This window comes from Oncorhynchus gorbuscha, linkage group LG15, assembly GCF_021184085.1.
Source record: "Oncorhynchus gorbuscha isolate QuinsamMale2020 ecotype Even-year linkage group LG15, OgorEven_v1.0, whole genome shotgun sequence".
NCBI classification, from domain to species: domain Eukaryota; kingdom Metazoa; phylum Chordata; class Actinopteri; order Salmoniformes; family Salmonidae; genus Oncorhynchus; species Oncorhynchus gorbuscha.
Genome location: NC_060187.1, coordinates 84,525,655 through 84,548,860, shown reverse-complemented (window position 1 = coordinate 84,548,860; position 23,206 = coordinate 84,525,655). Strand labels below are relative to the sequence as shown.

At 45.4% G+C, this 23,206-nt stretch overlaps 2 protein-coding genes across 2 annotated transcripts in view; both read right to left on the bottom strand.

The window, feature by feature from the left end:
• Window positions 1–23,206, bottom strand: part of LOC123998299 (DNA repair and recombination protein RAD54B-like) — a 27,711-nt gene extending 4,505 nt beyond the window's left edge. The window contains exons 1-12 of the mRNA XM_046303388.1: window positions 23,105–23,206; window positions 22,424–22,596; window positions 16,565–16,760; window positions 4,529–4,750; window positions 4,035–4,334; window positions 3,759–3,921; window positions 3,390–3,615; window positions 3,032–3,124; window positions 2,767–2,887; window positions 2,547–2,686; window positions 1,072–1,362; window positions 834–997 (exon numbers count right to left, since the gene is read on the bottom strand). Of these exons, the coding sequence (XP_046159344.1) occupies window positions 834–997; window positions 1,072–1,362; window positions 2,547–2,686; window positions 2,767–2,887; window positions 3,032–3,124; window positions 3,390–3,615; window positions 3,759–3,921; window positions 4,035–4,334; window positions 4,529–4,750; window positions 16,565–16,760; window positions 22,424–22,591 (2,084 nt within the window). The 5' untranslated portion in view covers window positions 22,592–22,596; window positions 23,105–23,206. The remainder of the gene's footprint in view (window positions 1–833; window positions 998–1,071; window positions 1,363–2,546; window positions 2,687–2,766; window positions 2,888–3,031; window positions 3,125–3,389; window positions 3,616–3,758; window positions 3,922–4,034; window positions 4,335–4,528; window positions 4,751–16,564; window positions 16,761–22,423; window positions 22,597–23,104) is intronic.
• LOC123998298 (fibrinogen silencer-binding protein-like) lies at window positions 7,108–13,291 on the bottom strand. Its single transcript, XM_046303386.1, has 2 exons — window positions 11,184–13,291; window positions 7,108–8,929 (listed from the first exon to the last, which is right to left on the bottom strand). The coding sequence occupies exons 1-2, from the start codon at window positions 11,597–11,599 to the stop codon at window positions 8,359–8,361; spliced, it is 987 nt and encodes a 328-aa protein (XP_046159342.1). The 5' UTR covers window positions 11,600–13,291; the 3' UTR covers window positions 7,108–8,358.

The window sequence follows — 23,206 nt, the reverse complement described above, 5'->3', positions numbered from 1 at the left end:
TGAGTGGGTCAACCATAGAATTAGAATACTAGACTGGACATGAACCTTCTTATGATGGTCTAAAGATCAGCCATGTTGGTCAGGGAGTTCTGTGATAAGATATTGTGCTGTGATAAGATATTATATAAAGTAATGCATTTTAAGAATGTATCTGCCGTGTGATAAGATATTGTATAAAGTAATGCATTATAAGCCAGACAGTTTTAGAGGAATGATTCTATAAATGTTTCTAACTAACTTCCAACATTCCATTGAAACAACACAGTCAATCCACAGCCAGACACTGGCTGACATCAGTTGACGATGGGACTGAGACAAGTTGCAAATGCAACAAGTACTGACATTGTATCATATAACTCACAGCTTTCCAAGAAAACTAAAATGTTGACATTTATGGTCTGTTCACATATATTAGGCTATTTATACAGAAAATGTGTATAAAAACCATATACATTGTATTTATAATTATATGACAATATTTTATTTTGACAATAATTCTATTACACAATTTCTGATATCACATGCTTTGCTTTTATTTTCCTCTATAAGAAACATCTGGATTCTGCCTATATGGTCATTAATTCCAATTAGACAGGTTTGGATTTCTCCCTGGCCAATATGGCTGCCATTTTCACTCCATTCTGGAACTTTGAGGGTTAATGACAGCCCATCTAGTTATTTAATAGGATCCCTATGGTGTCAACAAACCAATGCCAGTGTGCCCGGATCCCTTGACGCACTTACATTTACATTTAAGTCATTTAGCAGACGCTCTTATCCAGAGCGACTTACTTCATACTAACACGCACGCACACACAGACACACACACCTACCTGTCAGTAGGGCTGAGGTGGTGAATAGTGGTCAGTAGGTCAGACAGGACCAGTAGTTTCCCTGAGTCAGCTGCACTGAAGCCCCCAGAAGAGTAAGACTCTGGAAAGACACCTCTTAGCCCTTCATACAGAGAACCCTCTGCTGAGCCGCCATCAGACCGCTCCTGGAACACACATACAATTATCTTCATCATCATCATCATTGTTGTCATCATCATCGTGTCTTTGTGTGTCATACCTGTACAGTGGAGTAGAGCAGTCCTGGGTGGTTGCAGAGCTTTTTCAGGGCGGTGATGCAGGCGAGGTGTGTGTGAGTCTGTGTCGACCCCTGTAGACAGGCTCGGATGACACGGTGCGAGAGGAGAGCCTGGTACAGCTCCCGCTGCAAGGGGGAGGGGCTACAGAACACTGTCCAATCAAGACGAGGCGGCAGGTAGCGGTTGATGATCTCTTGGGTCCGCCTCAGAATAAACAGACCAGTCAGACGAGAGAGCTCAGCTGCTCGCTCCTCCCCCAAATCTCTCTCCTCCTACAGGGAAAGATATAGAGAAGGAATGAAGGGAGAGAAAGAGATGGGTAATGTACCTCAGTGTAGGAGGGCTGTTGTGAGCGTACAATAGAGAGATAGTGTAGAGGTATAGAGACAGAGATAGAGATGCAGACAGTACCTCAGTGTAGGAGGGCTGTTGTGAGCGTACAATAGAGAGATAGTGTAGAGGTATAGAGACAGAGAGTGTAGATGCAGACAGTACCTCAGTGTAGGAGGGCTGTTGTGAGCGTACAATAGAGAGATAGTGTAGAGGTATAGAGACAGAGATAGAGATGCAGACAGTACCTCAGTGTAGGAGGGCTGTTGTGAGCGTACAATAGAGAGATAGTGTAGAGGTATAGAGACAGAGATAGAGATGCAGACAGTACCTCAGTGTAGGATGGCTGTTGTGAGCGTACAATAGAGAGATAGTGTAGAGGTATAGAGACAGAGATAGAGATGCAGACAGTACCTCAGTGTAGGAGGGCTGTTGTGAGCGTACAATAGAGAGATAGTGTAGAGGTATAGAGACAGAGATAGAGATGCAGACAGTACCTCAGTGTAGGAGGGCTGTTGTGAGCGTACAATAGAGAGATAGTGTAGAGGTATAGAGACAGAGATAGAGATGCAGACAGTACCTCAGTGTAGGATGGCTGTTGTGAGCGTACAATAGAGAGATAGTGTAGAGGTATAGAGACAGAGATAGAGATGCAGACAGTACCTCAGTGTAGGAGGGCTGTTGTGAGCGTACAATAGAGAGATAGTGTAGAGGTATAGAGACAGAGATAGAGATGCAGACAGTACCTCAGTGTAGGATGGCTGTTGTGAGCGTACAATAGAGAGATAGTGTAGAGGTATAGAGACAGAGATAGAGATGCAGACAGTACCTCAGTGTAGGAGGGCTGTTGTGAGCGTACAATAGAGAGATAGTGTAGAGGTATAGAGACAGAGAGTGTAGATGCAGACAGTACCTCAGTGTAGGAGGGCTGTTGTAAGCGTACAATAGAGAGACAGTGTAGAGGTATAGAGACAGAGATAGAGATGCAGACAGTACCTCAGTGTAGGAGGGCTGTTGTGAGCATACAATAGAGAGATAGTGTAGAGGTATAGAGACAGAGATAGAGATGCAGACAGTACCTCAGTGTAGGAGGGCTGTAGATGGAGAGTGTAGATGGTTAATGTACCTCAGTGCAGATGGGCTGTCGGGAGCGGAGGATTGGCTCCTCGTACACCTTCCTGTAGGCAGCAGACGACCCCAGAATTCCCGGGTTCACAAACTCTATGATGGAATAGAACTCCTGCAGGTCATTCTGGACAGGAGTACCTACAGCACAGCAAACACAATAGATGAGAAAAGACTAGGAGAAAGTAAAAGGTCAATAAAACAGAGGGCTGTGTGTGTACCTGTCAGAATAACTCTGCGTGTACAGCTGAGACCGCTGAGGGCAGAGGAAGTCTTGATGCTGCTGTTCTTCAACCTGTGACCCTCATCACAGATCACCAGCCCAAACTCCAGCTTCTGTACCTACACAACACACACACAACATTATAATGTCTCATGCGTGTATCATCCATCGTACTACTAATCTGTGTCATTTAGGAGTTGAGGTGTAATTCAACAGTGTTGTAACAGTGGTACTTCCCACCCGTTAGATAAGCTGCTGTGAACCAACTCACCACTTCCAGAGCGAAGCAGCATCTCATAGCTGATCACTAATACACTGTGGAGAGGAGACGCTGCAAACAGCTCCACCCTGTGGTCCTAATGACCAACACAACACAGAACACACACACACGTCACCATATAGATCAGAAACAGCACTACAGGGAAACACACTCCCCCTCTTCCTCCTCCTCCAAACAACCCCTACCTGGTTAACAGTGTAGACGCTGACCAAACACACCCCTACCTGGTTAACAGTGTAGACGCTGATCAAACACACCCCTACCTGGTTAACAGTGTAGACGCTGACCAAACACACCCCTACCTGGTTAACAGTGTAGACGCTGATCAAACACACCCCTACCTGGTTAACAGTATAGACGTTGATCCTCTCACGGCCAAGCCACTTCTTAAACTCCGCCCCCCAGTTCTGCACCAGGCTGCCAGGGGCAACCACCAGCACAAGCTTAGCAACCGGCTTCCCGCCGTATGGGCCCTGCTTTAGCAGCGTCCATGTCAAAGCCACGCTCTGGAGGGTCTTACCCAGACCCATCTCATCTGCCAGGATAGCACCGTACCTACATGTAGCCCTGACACACACACACGCACACCCCACACACACATAATTCATCAAAGTAAATAAATAGCAGCCCCAGCACAGAGCCTTGTGGAACACAACATACACTTTGGAGTGATCAGGATTCATCATGAGCAGACACACATCTCCTATTACCTCATCCCCATGACACACTCGTAGAGGAACTGCAGACCGTCTCGCTGGTGGGGTCGGAGGTGAGCGGTCAAGTAGGGGTCAACCACCACGTCCACCAGTGGGAGGCCTGCCTTGTTATATGTCCACTGGTGATTGGTTGAGGGCCGGGGCATGACAATGGCTCCTACACACACCATTAGAGAGATGATGAGTGTAGTGTGTTTGAAGTGTGTGAGAATGTGTAACTTCATGTGTGTGTGTGATGAGAGAAAGTGTACTGTATGTCTGTGTATTTACCTGGTGCTAGAGGGTCATGGCGTGGTTTACAGGGCCCCTCCTCCTGAGGCTTGGCCACTCCCCTACCAGTCTCTCCGCCCAATAGCGTCGGACGGCAGAACGGTTTGGAAGCTGGGCATCGTGAGGCGGGAGGAGCTGATATCTTAGGCTCCTCCTTCTCCACATGGACGTCAAGGAAACAGCGGCCCTTATTGTAGTCCAGCTCTGATATGAGTCCCATCACCTCCACCTGTTTAGCTCCTATCATCAAGGTCTCTCCTTCACCCAGCGATGCCAGCTCTGATACCTTATAGCCACTACCTACACACACAATCTGAATCACTCTCCGATGCACTCGGAAAATAACCCTCTCAGGGCCGCTCTCCTGGCCACAGAGTAGCCCTAGTTCTGGACTAAAACCACTTTCAAATCAGAATTCTCCATTGAGCATGATTTTTAGTCAAGGACTATGTTTAATCTGTGTTTGGGGAAACCTAAAATGTTCACACACTCACCCTTGCCGATGTCCTTGCCCTCCATGTCTTTAAGCGTGGCGGTGCGCCCTCGTGTCACCAGGACAGCGTCTCCCTGCCAGCGTTTGTGTTTCCTCCCACTGGCCTTACACCACATCACACTGAAGTACCGCGGCCCGTCAGAACCAGCACTGCTACCAGACCCTGCCCCGACCCCAACTGGACCCCAGCCTCCTGCCGGACTCTGTGAGGAACATCTGAAATCTGAAACGCAAAAAACATCAACACTAATAATCAGAGCATTAACACACACATTACTGCTCACACAAACAGCAGCCTGCAAACTCTAAATATACTGGAACAAACACCAGTGGAGACAAGTAGCTCAACTCTTTTTCAGTACAAGATACTGATTGGTCTTTTACATGAGCTAAAGCAGGTATGAAAGTGTGAATTCCTTTTTTAAATGTGTGTAGTTCTGTCCATTAATGTTCAGTATTATGTCATGTTTCATGTTGTGTGTGGACACCAGGAAGAGTATCTGCTGTTTCAGCAGTAGCTAATGGGGCTCCTAATAATAAAATACTACACCCTGAACCAAGGCTTTGAATTGCTTTTTAAAATACATTTGTTTTCAATTATGTTATTGACAGCAGCAAAATAGAATTTAGGAAAGTGTGAATTGCGTGTGTACACAAATGTCAAATTATGATTCACTAAGGTTTTATGCAAGATCTGCTGAGTGGCAGTTCACATGTTCACCAGCAGAGGCTGCTACTTCACTGAGGCCTCCACTCTACTTGCAGCCTGGGACTTTCCTACAGTGCCATGCCCAGGGTGAGACATCAGCCCTGGACCGCAAGAGGCTGTCCAAGCCATTTCACTATATTTATCTCTATAGAGGGTCTCCCTTGCCTTACAGAGAAACATTTAATCCAGTTTCTTTTAAAAATTACCATATTAGGACTGTATAGTCACTGTAGTTAAGCATCACTGCATCTGTGCTTTACCTCACTTCTTCACTAGTGTAACAGTTACCTGCAGACAGGGTCTGAATTAAACATTCACTCTTACAGGTAGCAGGCTTACAGTGAAGATGACTTCATATTGAGTCCAGACCGAAGGGGAAAGGTGAGGAGAGATATGTGGGGGTGAGGGGCTAAAGAAGAGGGGAAGAGAGAGGGATAGAGAAGGGGAGGTTGGAGAAGGGAAGAGAGAGGGATAGAGAAGGGGAGGTTGGAGAAGGGAAGAGAGAGGGATAGAGAAGGGGAGGTTGGAGAAGGGAAGAGAGAGGGATAGAGAAGGGGAGGTTGGAGAAGGGAAGAGAGAGGGATAGAGAAGGGGAGATTGGAGAAGGGAAGTGGAAGATGATAAAGCACAAAACCAAACTAGAAAAACTATTTTAATAGAAAACATTGAAACCACAGATCTGAACAAGAAACACTGAACGTCACACCACTGTAACAGCAACACCCCCTTCTAAACCCCTCCTCATCACCTATCATCTTCCCTCCTAATGGGATGGTAAAGCAACACAGGGTTTTGAACCAAATGAAACCAGTCAAAATAGTACCCGTTAGTACCCGAAACCAGTGACCGTAGCGCCTCTCGTCTGACAAAAGCAGAGATCTGTATTGTTTTTAGCTCCAGAGTCATAACTCAACCGTAGTCACCACACACACTGTCCCACATGCAAACACACTGTTTAAATACTCACTCAAAACACACACTTCCTTATGCAAATACAATGTTCAAAAGGCGCAGTGCAGTCAAAAACTAGATATTCCTGTGTTTTATATACAGTACCAGTCAAAAGTTTGGACACAAATACTCATTCAATGGTTTTTCTTCATTTTTACTATTTTCTAGATTGTAGAATAATAGCGAAGACATCCAACCTATGAAATGTAGACATGTAGTAAACAAACAAAGTGTTAAACAAATCTAAATATATTTTAGATTCTTAAAACATAGCCACCTTTTGCCTTGATGACAGCTTCGCACACACTTGGCATTCTCTCAACCAGCTTCATGAGGTAGTCACCTGGAAAGCATTTCCATTAACAGGTGTGCCTTGTTAAACCATTTATTTCCTTCTTATTGCGTTTGAGGCAATCAGTTGTGACAAGGTAGGGTTGGTATACAGAAGATTGCCCTATTTGGTAAAAGACCAAGTCCATATTATGGCAAGAACAGCTAAAATAAGCAAAGAGAAACAACAGTCCATCATTACTTTAAGACATGAAGGTCAGTCAATAGGGAACATTAAGAACTTTGAAATTTTCTTTAAGTGGAGTCGCAAAAACCATCAAGCACTATGATGAAACTGGCTCTCATGAGGACCGCCACAGGAAATGAAGACCCAGAGTTACCTCTGCTGCAGATGATAAGTTCATTAGAGTTACCAGTCTCAGAAATTGCAGCCCAAATAAATGCTTCAGAGTTCAAGTAACAGACATCTCAATATCAACTGTTCAGAGGAGACTGCTTGAATCAGGCCTTCATGGTGTAATTGCTGCAAACAAACCACTACTAAATGACACCAATAAGAAGATACTTTTTTGGGCAAAGAAACACGGGAAATGGACATTAGATCGGTGGAAATTTGTCCTTTGCTCTGATGAGTCCAATTTTGAGATTTTTGGTTCCAACCGCCATGTCTTTGTGAGACGCAGAGTAGGTGAATGGATGATCTCCGCATGTGTGGTTTCCACCGTGAAGCATGGAGGAGGAGGTGTGATAATGTCATGAGCAAAGCACCATCTGTGATTAATTTAGAATTCAAGGCACACTTAACCAGCATAGTTACCACAGCATTCTGCAGCGATACGCCATCCCATCTGGTTTGCGCTTAGTGGGACTATCATTAGTATTTAAACAGGACAATGACCTAAAACACACTTCCAAGCTGTGTAAGGGCTATTTGACCAAGGTGAGAGATGGTGCAGCATCAGCTGACCTGGCCTCCACAATCAACCGACCTCAACCCAATTGAGATGGTTTGGGATGAGTTGGACTTCAGAGTGGAGGAAAAGCAGCCAACAAGTAGTCAGCATTTGTGGGAACTTCTTCAAGAATGTAAGAAAAGCATTCCTCATGAAGCTGGTTGAGATAATGCCAAGAGTGTGCAAAGCGGTCATCAAGATAAAAGGGTGGCTACGTCGACGGATATAAAATATATTTAGTTATGTTGAACACTTTTTTAGTGCAATGTGTGTTTGTTGAAAAAAAAGATGTGTTTTTTCATAGTTTTGATGTCTTCACTACTATTCTACAATGTAGAAAATAGTACAATTCAATTAGTAGATGTGTCCAAACTTTTGACTGGTCCTGTATATTTCCACACTATGAGATTGGAATACTGTGAAATGGTGAAAACTATGATAGTGCCTTTTAAGCATAAGAGATGTTAGAAAAGATCGGCTGAAATTTCAGCCTGTTTTGGTGGGATGGAGTTTTGGCCTGCCTGGTGACATCACCATAAATGTGTTAATAGACCAATAAGAAAGAGAGTTGAAAACCGTTCAGCCAATAATAGTTTGTTATCAGTTTTCCCCTCCCCACTCGGACCACTCGCAGACAATCCTAGCAAAATTCTTACTTGAGAAATTGAACTTTGCAAAAAATCAATTTTTGTCTCTTTTTGAGCATTTTAATAGAAAACAATCACAGTAATGTAATTCATTTTTACCCAGAAATGATTTGAGATTGAGAAGGCTGCATTGGACCTTTAAATCCTCCCTCAAACTCACTGTTCATCACACAAACATGATTTCTCAGGCCAAACCCCTCTTCCACACAGACATAGAAACAGTTCAGAGCATCCTCCTGAGTTCCATATGGTCAGTCCAGTCAGGCCATGGTTGTGTTAGTTATAGGGGCAGTGGTAGTCCATGTCTCAGCCTGGCTGCCCTCAGTTTCTCTACTTTGATTTTTGCTCTCAGAAGCTCCTCCTCCAGTTCCTGCTTCCTCTTTAGCCCCTCCCTCTTCTCCTCCAGGTATACACCCATCTTTCTGTGATTGGTCATGACCTGCTCGTGCTCCTCCTTGGCCAGCTGAAGGGGACGGAGCCTGTCAGGGTCACAGCGGGGGTAGTGGTCATGAGGGTAAAGGTCACGTTGCAGTGGAATGGGTGAGGTGGAGAGGGGCAGGACGACAGAGGATGGGCAGGGAGAGAGGGAGCCGTCATAACCATGGACACTGCCCAAGTCCTCATCTTCCTCCTCCGCCCCCTCTCCTCCTAGCACCACCCCCACACGGGTGGAGAGGATGGTCAGGTCTGGCGGAGGCTTCACGTCCACGTCCTGGTCCAGCCTGACCACATCCTGGTCCAGCCTGACCACATCCTGGTCCAGGTGGTGGGTGACGGGGTTTGATGGGTAGTCTGGGAGGGAGGAGCTGCTGCCAGGTTGCTCCATGGGAGAGTCATGCTTATACATCACCCTGCAGATAAACATAATAATACAGCTTTATTACTATCTCATTATACATCACCCTGCAGATAAACAGAATAATACAGCTTTATTACTGTCTCATTATACATCACCCTGCAGATAAACAGAATAATACAGCTTTATTACTGTCTCATTATACATCACCCTGCAGATAAACAGAATAATACAGCTTTATTACTGTCTCATTATACATCACCCTGCAGATAAACATAATAATACATCTTTATTACTGTCTCATTATACATCACCCTGCAGATAAACAGAATAATACAGCTTTATTACTGTCTCATTATACATCACCCTGCAGATAAACAGAATAATACAGCTTTATTACTGTCTCATTATACATCACCCTGCAGATAAACAGAATAATACAGCTTTATTACTGTCTCATTATACATCACCCTGCAGATAAACATAATAATACAGCTTTATTACGGTCTCATTATACATCACCCTACAGAGACAATATGGAATAGAATACAGCTTTATTACTACAGCCATACATGTATAAGTGGCACTAGGAGGGGGTATTGAGAGTGTTCAATCAATCAAATGGATTTATAAAGCCCTTTTTACATCAGCCGATGTCACAAAGTGTTGTACAGAAACCCAGCCTAAAACCCCAAACAACAAGAAATGCAGGTGTAGAAGACCAGCTGTGTAGAAACACAACCGGTCTTCGGGATGGTCAAAAACATTCTTCTTAAAACCCTTTTCATGACCATCTCATACTTTGCTAAAGAATGCATTCTCCTACTGTGGGCTGATACCTCTCCTACGTTTCAAATGTGAATTGACCAGATTGTTGACTTTCTGCCTCTTGAAAAGTGGGTTTGATAGACTCATCTCCACAACTCAAATATATTTTGAACTGGACAGAGTGAATGGGGTGATAGGTGTAAACGAGTGAGGTGCTGTAAACGCGACGTGTGAGGTGCTGTAAACGCGACGTGTGAGGTGCTGTAAACGCGACGTGTGAGGTGCTGTAAACGCGACGTGTGAGGTGCTGTAAACGCGACGTGTGAGGTGCTGTAAACGCGAAGTGTGAGGTGCTGTAAACGCGACGTGTGAGGTGCTGTAAACGTGACGTGTAAGGTGCTGTAAACTCACATTTTGTTTGTTGTCTTAGTTAAACTGGAACTATCATATAATAATAAATTATACACTGAGTATACAAAACATTAAGAACAAATGCTCTTTCCATGACAGACTAACCAGGTGAGATGAAAACTATGATACCTTATTGATGTCATTTTTAAAATCTGTCTGAAATCAGTGTAGATGAAAAGGAGGAGAAAGGTTAAAGGGGGATTTTAAGCCTTGAGACAATTGAGAATGTGTGTCATTCAGAGGATTAATGGGCAAGACATAAAATGTAAGAACCTTTAAACAGGGTCTGGTAGTAGGTGCCAGGTGCACATGTACGTGTCAAGAACTGCAATGCTGCTGGGTTTTTCCACATTCAACAGTTTCCCGTGTGTATCAATAATGGTCCACCACCCAAAGGACATCCAGTCAACCAGACACAACTATGGTCCATAATCCCTGTGGAACACCTTGTAGAGTCCATGCCCTGACGAATTGAGGCTGTTCTGAGGTCAAGAGTGTGAGCATGAGGAGTGTGTATGTGTGCATGTGTAAGCTGATTGAGGTTAGCTCTCTGTTCAGTTCTACAGAGCAACCCCTCCCTAGTAGAGTTCTACAGAGCAGCCCCTCCCTAGTAGAGTTCTACAGAGCAGCCCCTCCCCTATAATTACTAGTAGAGCTCCACAGAGCAGCCCCTCCCCTCTCGTTACTAGTAGAGCTCTACATAGCATCCCCTCCCCTCTCTAGTTACTAGTAGAGCTCTACAGAGCAGCCCCAACCCCTCTCTAGTAGAACAGCCCCTCCCCTCTCCTCTAATTACTAGTAGAGCTCTACAGAGAAACCCCTCCCCTCTCCTCTAGTTACAAGTAGAGAAACCCCTCCCATCTAGTTACTAGTAGAGCAACCCCTCCCCCCCATTTACTAGTAGAGCTCTACAGATCAGCCCCTCCCTTCTCTAGTAGAGTGCAACCCCTCCCCTCTAATTACTAGTATAGCAGCCCCTCACCACTCAGAGCTGTACAGAGCAGCCTGTGTGTGTGTGTGTGTGTGTGTGTGTGTGTGTGTGTGTGTGTGTGTGTGTGTGTGTGTGTGTGTGTGTGTGTGTGTGTGTGTGTGTGTGTGTGTGTGTGTGTGTGTGTGTGTGTGTGTCTCACCTGTGCATCGTCGCTGGGTCTTTATCATGGTGAATAGCTCCGTGACGGAAAAGGTGAGGTATCATCTCCATCACTCTCCTGGTTGGTTCAGATATACTTCCTCTGTACTCTGGCTGGGCGTGTCTCCGTTGCATCACTTCCTGTTTGGCCGACTCCTTCAGCCTCTTGTAGAGGGTGCGTAGGCCCTGGGCAGTGCGGGGGGGCCTGTCCCCCCCCAGGACGTTGTACTGATCAGACACTGTGTCCCAGCACTTGTTCTTGTCCACGATGACAGCGTGCTTGTTGGTGTGCTCCTCCAGGATGAGAATGTGTGGGCGGACCAGCTTCAGCAGGTCCAGTTTCTCAGACAGGGTGAAGTTGGAGGAGCGAGCCTTACCCACCATACTGGACGACATGTAGACGGACCCAGACGCCATCTTAGAACATAGCCCAGGGAACCAGACTGGACCGAGCCAGGCCTAGACACCAGCACTAACTCAACACAATATCTCGCTTCTTTTCCTCTCCTTCTTTTGAGATTTGGTCTGGTTCTCTACCTCCCTTTTCTTTCTGTTGTGATGAGGCTCAGGCTAATACTGGTTTAACTCTCACTCACTCTCTTCCTTGTCCCTCTTCTTTCTCCCCTTTCATGGATTCTCAATCAAACAGTCTAACGCATGTACTCTCTCTCATCCGAGGTCTTCTCTGCTCTGTGTTACACAACACACACGGGCAACAATAAGAATCAGGCTTAACTAGGCCAGCCTCGTTTAGGCCCCCGCCTACCGCGGAGGGCTTTGGGTGAATTCCTCCCAGCTTAGGCTGACGCAGGCTAAAGCCGCTTAAACCCAGCCCGACCTACTTACAGCCCAGTCTCTCTAAACCTCAAACCAGCGCTCGTTCTAACTGCTATACACCAAATACTAACATACGGGGGGAGTGTGTGTGCTTACATGGGGAAATACCGATGAAATTGTAAAGATGCATTTTCTTTATTCTTATTTCCGTTTAACTAGAAAAGAGGAAACGGCGCTGGTTTAACCGGAGAGGTGTGCGCGCAGCGCGAGTCCGTGCGAATGCGCGATTTTTTTTTTTTTACACAAAGGAAAATCAGAGCTGCTTCTCAAAGAGAAACACACGAATCATCCACCGACGGGAACAACAGAATGAGGGAAAAACTAGTGAAAAGCTAAAGAGAGAGGAAAAGCGGAGAAAGGAGAGACAGACAGAGGCACTAGTTGCTCTGAGAGGGAGGGGGACAGAGCGCGTGTGCTCACTGATCCCAGGCACAGCTCTAATCTGCCTCGCGCTGCCGCTGCACTACCCACGCTCATTTGCATAATGCTGGACCTGCTGTCATTAAAACATAGGCTTGTTACAGTTGGCTAGGCTTCATTCAGTGTGTGTTTGTTTCCCTGAAGCCCAAGCCAGAGCATCAAATAAATCCCTGCCAGTCCTAAATGGATAGACTAAATGTCGCTCACCTTAGAAAGGCCATATCGGTTTGCTGCATTTCCTTTCTAAAGCAGCATATACATGATCTTGGTTTCAAGGAAAAATTCTAACCACAAATAGGTGTTAAGTGGCATAAAATATTCTGGCACACGTGAGGATTTGCAAATAAAAAATGATTTAATTTGTAGTCATAACTAAAATACACCAACGAGTATCGGCTAAGGCCTAAATCAGACTGACAAAAATTAACAGCTTTTTAACTGAGCCTGTGGGTCTGAGAGCTGGTGCTCCAATACCGTTTGCCAGACGGTAGCAGAGTAAACAGTCTATGGTTAGGATGGCTGGAGTCTTTGGCAATTGTTCAGGCCTTCCTCTGATATAGAGGTCCTGGATGGTAGGGAGCATGGCCCCAGTGATGCACTGGGTTGCTGCACCAACCTCTGTAGTGCTTTGTGGTTAAGTTGCAGAGGGAGGGGTTCAGTCCAAGGTTTCAGTCCCAGGGTCCCTAGCTTGGTGAGGAGCTTGGAGGGGGACTACGGTGTTGAACACTGAGCTGTAGTCTATGAACAGCATTGTCAGTTATTTCCCCTCCAGGTGGAAGAGGGCAGTGTGAAGTGCAAGATTGCATCATCTGTGGATCTGTTGGGATGGTATGTGAATTGGAGTGGGTGTAGGGTGTCTGTGATGATGGTGTTGTTGTGTGTCATGACCAGCCTTGGACTTCATAATTACAGATGTGAGTGCCACAAGACTACAGTCATTTAGGCAGGTTACCTTGGAGATCTCAGAAACAGGGACAATGGTGGTCAGCTTGAAACATGTTGACATTCCAGTCTGGGACAAGGAGAGATTGAACATTTCTGTTAAGACACTTGCCAGCTGGTCAGCGCATGCTTTGATGAACACGCTCTGGTATTCCGGACTTGTGATTGTGAACCTGTTTAAACATTTTACTCACATCGGCTACGGAGAGCGAGATCTCAGTCATCTGGGAAAACAGGGGCTTTCACGGAAGGCATGGAGCTCGTTTGGGAGTTCTGCATCGCTAGGCAACTCATGGCTGTTTCCCTAGGTAATGCGTTATCGGGTGCAAGCTCTGCCAAATATGACGAGCGTCGGAGCCGATGCAATAGGATTCCACCGTCCTCCTATATTGTCCTTTTACATGTTTGATGTCTTGTCGGAGGTCGTAGCATCTTTTCCTGTCTTTTACATCAAGGACCACATTGGAAATAACCCAAAGGTTAAATCTAGACTTGGTTTCCTCTATCGTAATCACTCATCTTTCACCCAGCTGCCAAACTAACCCTGATTCAGATGACCATCTTACCCATGCTAGACTACAGAGATGTCATTTATAGATCGGCAGGTAAAGGTACTCTCGAGCAGCTAGATGTTCTTTACCAGTCGGCCAACAATGCTCCTTATAGGACACATCACGGCACTCTGTAAACTGGCAGTCTCTGTATATCCAGTGCAAGGCCCACTGGTTGATGCTTATTTATAAAACCCTCTTAGCCCTCACTTGCCCCACCTGAGATACCTACTGCAACCCTACCGAGTGGTGCAGCGATCTAAGGTACTGCATCTCAGTGCTAGAGGTGTCACTACAGAGCCTGGTTCGATCCCAGGCTGTATCACAACTGGCCGTGATCGAGAACCCCATAGGGCGGCGCATAAATTGGTCCAGTGTCATCAGGGTTAGGGGAGGGTTTGTCCGGGGTAGGCCATCATTGTAAAATATTAATTTGTTCTTTACTGACTAGTTAAATAAAACAATACAAATAACACCCGTTCTGCCAGTCACATTCTGTTAACGGTCCCCAAAGCACACACATCCCTGGGTCCCCAAAGCACACACATCCCTGGGTCACTGCTCTTTTCAGTTCGCTGCAGCTAGCGACTGGAACAAGCTGCAAAACACACTCAAACTGGAAAGTTTAGCCTTTTTGCCTCTTGCTAAGCCGTCATTGTAAATAAGTATATAGTGCCTTCAGAAAGTATTCAGACACCTTGACTTTGTCCACATTTTGTTATGTTAGCCTTAATTTAAAATTGATTTAAATCACTTTTTTTCTCCTCATCAATCAACACACAATACCCCATAATGACAAAGCAAAAACAGGTTTTTAGAATATTACAATTACATAAGTATTCAGACCCTTTACTCAGTACTTTGTTGAAGCACCTTTGGCAGCGATTACAGCCTCAAGTCTTCTTGGGTTTGACGCTACAAGCTTGGCACACCTGTATTTTTTCTCTGCAGATCCTCTCAAGCTCTTTCAGGTTAGATGGGGAACGTTGCTGCACAGTTATTTTCAAGTCTCTCCAGAGATGTTTGATCAGTTTCAAGTCCGGGCTCTGGCTGGGCCACTCAAGGACATTCAGAGACTTGTCCCAAAGTCACTGCTGCGTTGTCTTGGCTTTGTGCTTAGGGTCGTTGCCCTGTTGGAAGGTGAACCTTCACCCCAGTCTGACGTCCTGAGAGCTCTGGAGCAGGTTTTCAACAAGAACCTCTGTACTTTGCTCCGTTCACCTTTGCCTCGATCCTGACTAGTCTCCCAGTCCCTGCCGTTGAAAAACATCCCCACAGCATGATGCAGCCACCATTATGCTTCACTGGAGATGGTGCCAGGTATCTTCCAGACGTGACACTTGGCATTCAGGCCAAAGAGTTAAATTTTGGTTTCATCAGATCAGAGAATCTTGTTTCTCATGGTCTGAGAATCTCTAGGTGCCTTTTGGCAAACTTCAAACGGGCTGTCATGTGCCTTTTACTGAGGAGTGGCTTCCGTCTGGCCACTCTACCATAAATAACTGATTGGTGGAATGCTGCAGAGATGGTTGTCCTTCTGGAAGGTTCTCCCATCTCCACAGAAGAACTCTGGACCTCTATCAGAGTGACCATCGGGTTCTTGGTCCCCTCCCTGACCAAAGCCCTTCTCCCCCGATTGCTCAGTTTGGCCGAGTGGCCAGCTCTAGGAAGAGTCCAAACTTGTTCCATTTAAGAATGATGGAGGCCACTGTGTACTTGGGGACCTTCGATGCTCCAGAAATGTTTTGGTACCCTTCCTCAGATCTGTGCCTCGACACAATCCTGTCTCTGAGCTCTACGGACAATTCCTTTGACTGTGGGACCTTACATAGACAGGTGTGTGCCTTTCTAAATCATGTCCAAACAACTCAATTTACCACAGGTGGATTCCAAGTTGTAGAAACATCTCAAGGATGCTCAATGGAAACAGGATGTGCCCGAGCTCAATTTCGAATCTCATAGCAAAGGTCTGAATACTTATGTAAATAAGGTATCGGTTTGAAATTTTGTATACATTTAGAAAATGTTTGAAAAACCTGTTTTCGGTTTGTCATTATGGGGTATTGTGTGTAGATTGCTGAGGATTTGTTTTTATTTAATCCATTTTAGAATAAGGCTGTAACGTAACAAAGTGCGGAAAAAGTCAAGGAGTCTGAATACTTTCTGAAGGCACTGTATGTTCTTAATTGACTTGCCTGCTTAAATAAAAAATATCCCTATTTCATTAGGCAAAATACAGTTCCTACCCGTGCCTCACCATTTTGGGTCTTAAACTCAATCGTTAACCTATACAAAATCCCAGCATCTTTCAAACAATGTTTCAGAACATCAGCAGTGAAATGGAAACAATATTTGCTACATAGTTAATATACTGCAATTCTTATGGCACACAAAATGTTCCTGACTATTCTTACCATCATCGTTGGTTTGTAGTAACTTTGTTGCTTTATAAATCTGTGATTTTCATCACCAGAATTTCTGCTTTTGAGAGTAAATCCAAAGCTTACCAGAAGTACTGCTCCACATTTAAATGCATTAGATCTACACCAGGAATACCTGGTTTCAATGGCAACCATTTACTGTGCCACCACCACAACCCACCCCACCTCCCATCCTCCCATGTCTGACTCACCAGCTGGGTCTCCAGTGTTCTCCTCTGTAAAGGAAGTGTCTTCAGGCTCTAGCTCGTTCTTCTTACTGTCTGCTGCACCTAGCACCCTGGCTAGAGCTCTGGACAGGCCTGGGGCTTGGGGGCTGCTCCTAGCCAGGCTGAAGGCCTTCACAGGCAGGGCAAGGGGCGGTGCAGGGGCTGAGAGGCTCCTCTGGACCTGCAAGGAAGGAGCACTGTTAGATAGGTCTGAGAAGGTCCACATGTCGCAATATGAGTGAAACCCTTTAGTCTTGGATGAAGTCAAAACAATTCAAATGTTATTTGTCATATGCTTCGTAAACAACAGGTCTAGATCAAATCAAATCAAATTTATTTATATAGCCCTTCGTACATCAGCTGATATCTCAAAGTGCTGTACAGAAACCCAGCCTAAAACCCCAAACAGCAAACAATGCAGGTGTAAAAGCACGGTGGCTAGGAAAAACTCCCTAGAAAGGCCAAAACCTAGGAAGAAACCTAGAGAGGAACCGGGCTATGTGGGGTGGCCAGTCCTCTTCTGGCTGTGCCGGGTAGAGATTATAACAGAACATGACCAAGATGTTCAAATGTTCATAAATGACCAGCATGGTCAAATAATAATAAGGCAGAACAGTTGAAACTGGAGCAGCAGCACAGTCAGATGGACTGGGGACAGCAAGGAGCCATCATGTCAGGTAGTCCTGGGGCACGGTCCTAGGGCTCAGGTCCTCCGAGAGAGAGAAAGAAAGAGAGAATTAGAGAGAGCATATGTGGGGTGGCCAGTCCTCTTCTGGCTGTGCCAGGTGGAGATTATAACAGAACGTGGCCAAGATGTTCAAATGTTCATAAATGACCAGCATGGTTGAATAATAGTAAGGCAGAACAGTTGAAACTGGAGCAGGAGCATGGCCAGGTGGACTGGGGACAGCAAGGAGTCCTCATGTCAGGTAGTCCTGGGACATGGTCCTAGGGCCCAGGCCAGTTGAAACTGGAGCAGCAGCATGGCCAGGTGGACTGGGGACAGCAAGGAGTCATCATGTCAGGTAGTCCTGGGGCATGGTTCTAGGGCTCAGGTCCTCCGAGAGAGAGAAAGAAAGAGAGAAGGAGAGAATTAGAGAACGCACACTTAGATTTACACAGGACACCGAATAGGACAGGAGAAGTACTCCAGATAAACAAACTGACCCTAGCCCCCCGACACATAAACTACTGCAGCATAAATACTGGAGGCTGAGACAGGAGGGGTCAGGAGACACTGTGGCCCCATCCGAGGACACCCCGGACAGGGCCAAACAGGAAGGATATAACCCCACCCACTTTGCCAAAGCACAGCCCCCACACCACTAGAGGGAAATCTTCAACCACCAACTTACCATCCTGAGACAAGGCCGAGTATAGCCCACAAAGATCTCCGACACGGTACAACCCAAGGGGTGGGGGGGAACCCAGACAGGCCGACCACAACAGTGAATCAACCCACCCAGGTGACGCATCCCCCCCCAGGGACGGCACGAGAGAGCCCCAGCAAGCCAGTGACTCAGCCCCCGTAACAGGGTTAGAGGCAGAGAATCCCAGTGGAAAACGGGAACCGGCCAGGCAGAGACAGCAAGGGCGGTTCGTTGCTCCAGAGCCTTTCCGTTCACCTTCCCACTCCTGGGCCAGACTACACTCAATCATATGACCCACTGAAGAGATGAGTCTTCAGTAAAGACTTAAAGGTTGAGACCGAGTTTGCGTCTCTGACATGGGTAGGCAGACCGTTCCATAAAAATGGAGCTCTATAGGAGAAAGCCCTGCCTCCAGCTGTTTGCTTAGAAATTCTAGGGACAATTAGGAGGCCTGCGTCTTGTGACCGTAGCGTACGTATAGGTATGTACGGCAGGACCAAATCAGAGAGGTAGGTAGGAGCAAGCCCATGTAATGCTTTGTAGGTTAGCAGTAAAACCTTGAAATCAGCCCTTGCTTTGACAGGAAGCCAGTGTAGAGAGGCTAGCACTGGAGTAATATGATCAAATTTTTTGGTTCTAGTCAGGATTCTAGCAGCCGTATTTAGCACTAACTGAAGTTTATTTAGTGCTTTATCCGGGTAGCCGGAAAATAGAGCATTGCAGTAGTCTAACCTAGAAGTGACAAAAGCATGGATTAATTTTTCTGCATCATTTTTGGACAGAAAGTTTCTGATTTTTGCAATGTTACGTAGATGGAAAAAAGCTGTCCTCGAAATGGTCTTGATATGTTCTTCAAAAGAGAGATCAGGGTCCAGAGTAACGCCGATGTCCTTCACAGTTTTATTTGAGACGACTGTACAACCATTAAGATTAATTGTCAGATTCAACAGAAGATCTCTTTGTTTCTTGGGACCTAGAACAAGCATCTCTGTTTTGTCCGAGTTTAATAGTAGAAAGTTTGCAGCCATCCACTTCCTTATGTCTGAAACACATGCTTCTAGCGAGGGCAATTTTGGTGCTTCACCATGTTTCATTGAAATGTACAGCTGTGTGTCATCCGCATAGCAGTGAAAGTTTACATTATGTTTTCGAATAACATCCCCAAGAGGTAAAATATATAGTGAAAACAATAGTGGTCCTAAAACAGAACCTTGAGGAACACCGAAATGTACAGTTGATTTGTCAGAGGACAAACCATTCACAGAGACAAACTGATATCTTTCCGACAGATAAGACCTAAACCAGGCCAGAACATGTCCGTGTAGACCAATTTGGGTTTCCAATCTCTCCAAAAGAATGTGGTGATCGATGGTATCGAAAGCAGCACTAAGGTCTAGGAGCACGAGGACAGATGCAGAGCCTCGGTCCGATGCCATCAAAATGTCATTTACCACCTTCACAAGTGCCGTCTCAGTGCTATGATGGGGTCTAAAACCAGACTGAAGCATTTCGTATACATTGTTTGTCTTCAGGAAGGCAGTGAGTTGCTGCGCAACAGCCTTCTCTAAAATCTTTGAGAGGAATGGAAGATTCGATATAGGCCGATAGTTTTTTATATTTTCTGGGTCAAGGTTTGGCTTTTTCAAGAGAGGCTTTATTACTGCCACTTTTAGTGAGTTTGGTACACATCCAGTGGATAGAGAGCCGTTTATTATGTTCAACATAGGAGGGCCAAGCACAGGAAGCAGCTCTTTCAGTAGTTTAGTTGGAATAGGGTCCAGTATACAGCTTGAAGGTTTAGAGGCCATGATTATTTTCATCATTGTGTCAAGAGATATAGTACTAAAACACTTGAGCGTCTCTCTTGATCCTAGGTCCTGGCAGAGTTGTGCAGACTCAGGACAACTGAGGTTTGGAGGAATACGCAGGTTTAAAGAGGAGTCCGTAATTTGCTTTCTAATAATCATAATCTTTTCCTCAAAGAAGTTCATGAATTTATCACTGCTAAAGTGCAAGTCATCCTCTCTTGGGGAATGCTGCTTTTTAGTTAGCTTTGCCACAGTATCAAAAAGGAATTTCGGATTGTTCTTATTTTCCTCAATTAAGTTAGAAAAATAGGACGATCGAGCAGCAGTAAGGGCTCTTCGGTACTGCACGGTACCATCCTTCCAAGCTAGTCGGAAGACTTCCAGTTTGGTGTGGCGCCATTTCCGTTCCAATTTTCTGGAAGCTTGCTTCAGAGCTCGGGTATTTTCTGTGTACCATGGAGCTAGTTTCTTATGAGACATTTTTTTAGTTTTTAGGGGTGCAACTGCATCTAGGGTATTGCGCAAGGTTAAATTGAGATCCTCAGTTAGGTGGTTAACGGATTTTTGTCCTCTGGCGTCCTTGGGTAGGCAGAGGGAGTCTGGAAGGGCATCAAGGAATCTTTGTGTTGTCTGTGAATTTATAGCACGACTTTTGATGTTCCTTGGTTGGGGTCTGAGCAGATTATTTGTTGCAATTGCAAACGTAATAAAATGGTGGTCTGATAGTCCAGGATTATGAGGAAAAACATTAAGATCCACAACATTTATTCCATGGGACAAAACTAGGTCCAGCGTATGACTGTGAGAGTGAGTGGGTCCAGAGACATGTTGGACAAAACCCACTGAGTCGATGATGGCTCCAAAAGCCTTTTGGAGTGGGTCTGTGGACTTTTCCATGTGAATATTAAAGTCACCAAAGATTAGAATATTATCTGCAATGACTACAAGGTCTGATAGGAATTCAGGGAACTCAGTGAGAAACGCTGTATATGGCCCAGGAGGCCTGTAAACAGTAGCTATAAAAAGTGATTGAGTAGGCTGCATAGATTTCATGACTAGAAGCTCAAAAGACGAAAACGTCATTTTTTTTTTTGTAAATTGAAATTTGCTATCGTAAATGTTAGCAACACCTCCGCCTTTGCGGGATGCACGGGGGATGCTTACTTACTTCACATCAGAGAAATAATATAAAAAACACATAATAAAATAATAGAAACACAATGAGTATTGAGAATTTGACAAAAAAAATAATTTTGTTAACCAACACCCCCTGACTAGCTCTGACTTTGCTGATAGCTACTTTCAGGAAAAATGTACTTACTATGACTGAGATGTGTGGTTGTTCCACCTTGCTATCTGAAGACGGATGCACTAACTAAGTAGCTCTGGATAAGAGTGTCTGCTAAATGACTACAATGTAAATGTAAACCATTTAATAGTTTTTTTAAAACAAACTATTTAGCAGTCTTATGGCTTGGGACTACAAGCTGTACAGGGTCCTGTTGGTGCATTGGTAGTGCTTGCCGTACGGTAGCAGAGAGAACAGTCGATGTTCTGGGTGGCTGGAGTCTGAAAATTTTTCAGGCCTTCCTCTGACACCGCCTGGCATAGAGGTCCTTGATGGCAGGGAGCTTGGCCCCAGAGATGTACTGGGTCGTACGCACTACCCTCTGTAGTGCCATGCGGTTGGATGCCAAGCATTTTCCATACCAAGTGGTGATGCAGCCCCTCCACTACAGCCCTGTCAATATGAATGTGGGTGTGCTCGGCCCTCCGTTTCCTGTTGTCTACCATCAGCTCCTTTGTCTTGCTGACATTGAGGGAGAGGTTGTTGACTCTGACCTCCTCCCTATAGGATGTCTCATTGTTGTCGGTGATCAGGCCTATCACCGTTATGTCATTGGCAAACTTAATGGTGTTGGAGTCGTGCGCACCCACACAGTCGTGGGTGAACAGGAAGTACAGAAGTGGACTAAGCACGCACCCCTGAGGGGCATGGAGGATGTTGTTGCCTACCCTCACCATCTGGGAACGCCCTGACAGGAAGTCCAGGATCCAGTTGCCGAGGGAGATGTTCAGTCCCAGGGTCCTTACCTTAGTGATGAGCATGGAGGGCACTATGTTGTTAAACACTGAGATGTAGTCAATGAACAGCTTTCTCACATAGGTGTTCCTTTTGTCCAAGTGGGTAAGGGCAGTGTGGAGTGCAATACAGATTGTGTCATCTGTGGATCTGTTGGGGAGATATGTGAACTGGAGTGGATCCAGGGTGTCTGGGATGATGGTATTGATGTGAGCCATGTGAGCATTTCATGACTACAGATGCTACATGGTGGTAGTCATTTAGATAGGTTACCTTGGTGTTCTTGGGCACAGGGTCTATGGTGGTCTGCTTGAAACATGTAGGTATTACAGACTGGGTCAGGAAGAGGTTGAAAATGTCAGTTTAGACACTTCCCAGCTGGTCAGTGCATGCTCTGAGTACGCGTCCTGGTAATCTGTCTGGCCCTGCGGCCTTGTGAATGTTAATTTGTTAAAGGTCTTACATCGGCTAGAGAGAGAAGTAGCTCCAATATGACTCATATGCTTAGTTGCTTAATTACTACAATAGTAATAGGGGTCACATTTGTGGCTAAGGATGAAAGTGAAATGGACCGTGTGTTCACCTTGTAGAGCACGTTCCCCGGGGAGAGTTTAGGGGCCAGAGGCTCCGGTTCAAGCAGAGTACCCACAGGGGGATCAGGAGGACCAGCAAGGGAGGCTCCAGGAGGGACGAACCGGGGCTTCTTCGCCATGTTACCAAAGACCTGGCTGGGGGCCCCTGAGCGACGCATCCTGTCTGAGTGAGGGGGTGTTTGTCATTTTTTATTGAATCATTTCACATCTATAAGAGGGCTTATGAGTAGCCAACCCTGTGCCCCCTGGAGAACAAGTACTAGTGGTCCTGGGTATGGAGGCTTTTGTTTCCTACTGTAACACCTTATTCAGCTAGCTAACTAGCTAATCAATGTAAGCAGCTGATTAGTAAAAGGCAGCTAGTTAAATAACAGAATTACACAACATAGCTATATATTACCTCCATTCAGTGTACATGGCCCTTGAATAGTTAGTTCAGCTCAATGAGATGTATGGGTTTATACCAATGATGAGTTTATACACGTCATTGTTGGTTCAGATAGACACATTACATTAACTGTTGGCTAACGTTAGTGTAGCTAGATAGCCCAAATTAGTTGAGCTACCTTGAACACTTCAACATTTTCATGTCATCGTCTATAACAACCAACTAGCTTGTGACAATATGTTGGAAAGATAACATAAGGCATAAATGTGTGTTTCATACATACCTGTTTAGTCAAGCAAGCCTCTGCTTTACAGTTAGTTACAAGAAAACAATGATACACAACTCTTCAGAGACGAATTCTCCCGCTAAAGTGGCGTAAACTGCT

Coding starts and splice junctions, on each gene's coding strand:
- LOC123998298 (XM_046303386.1), bottom strand. CDS start 11,599: ATGGCGTCTGGGTCCGTCTACATGTCGTCCAGTATGGTGGGTAAGGCT. Junction 8,930..11,183: donor GACCCAGCGACGATGCACAG/GTGAGACACACA, acceptor GTTTATCTGCAG/GGTGATGTATAAGCATGACT.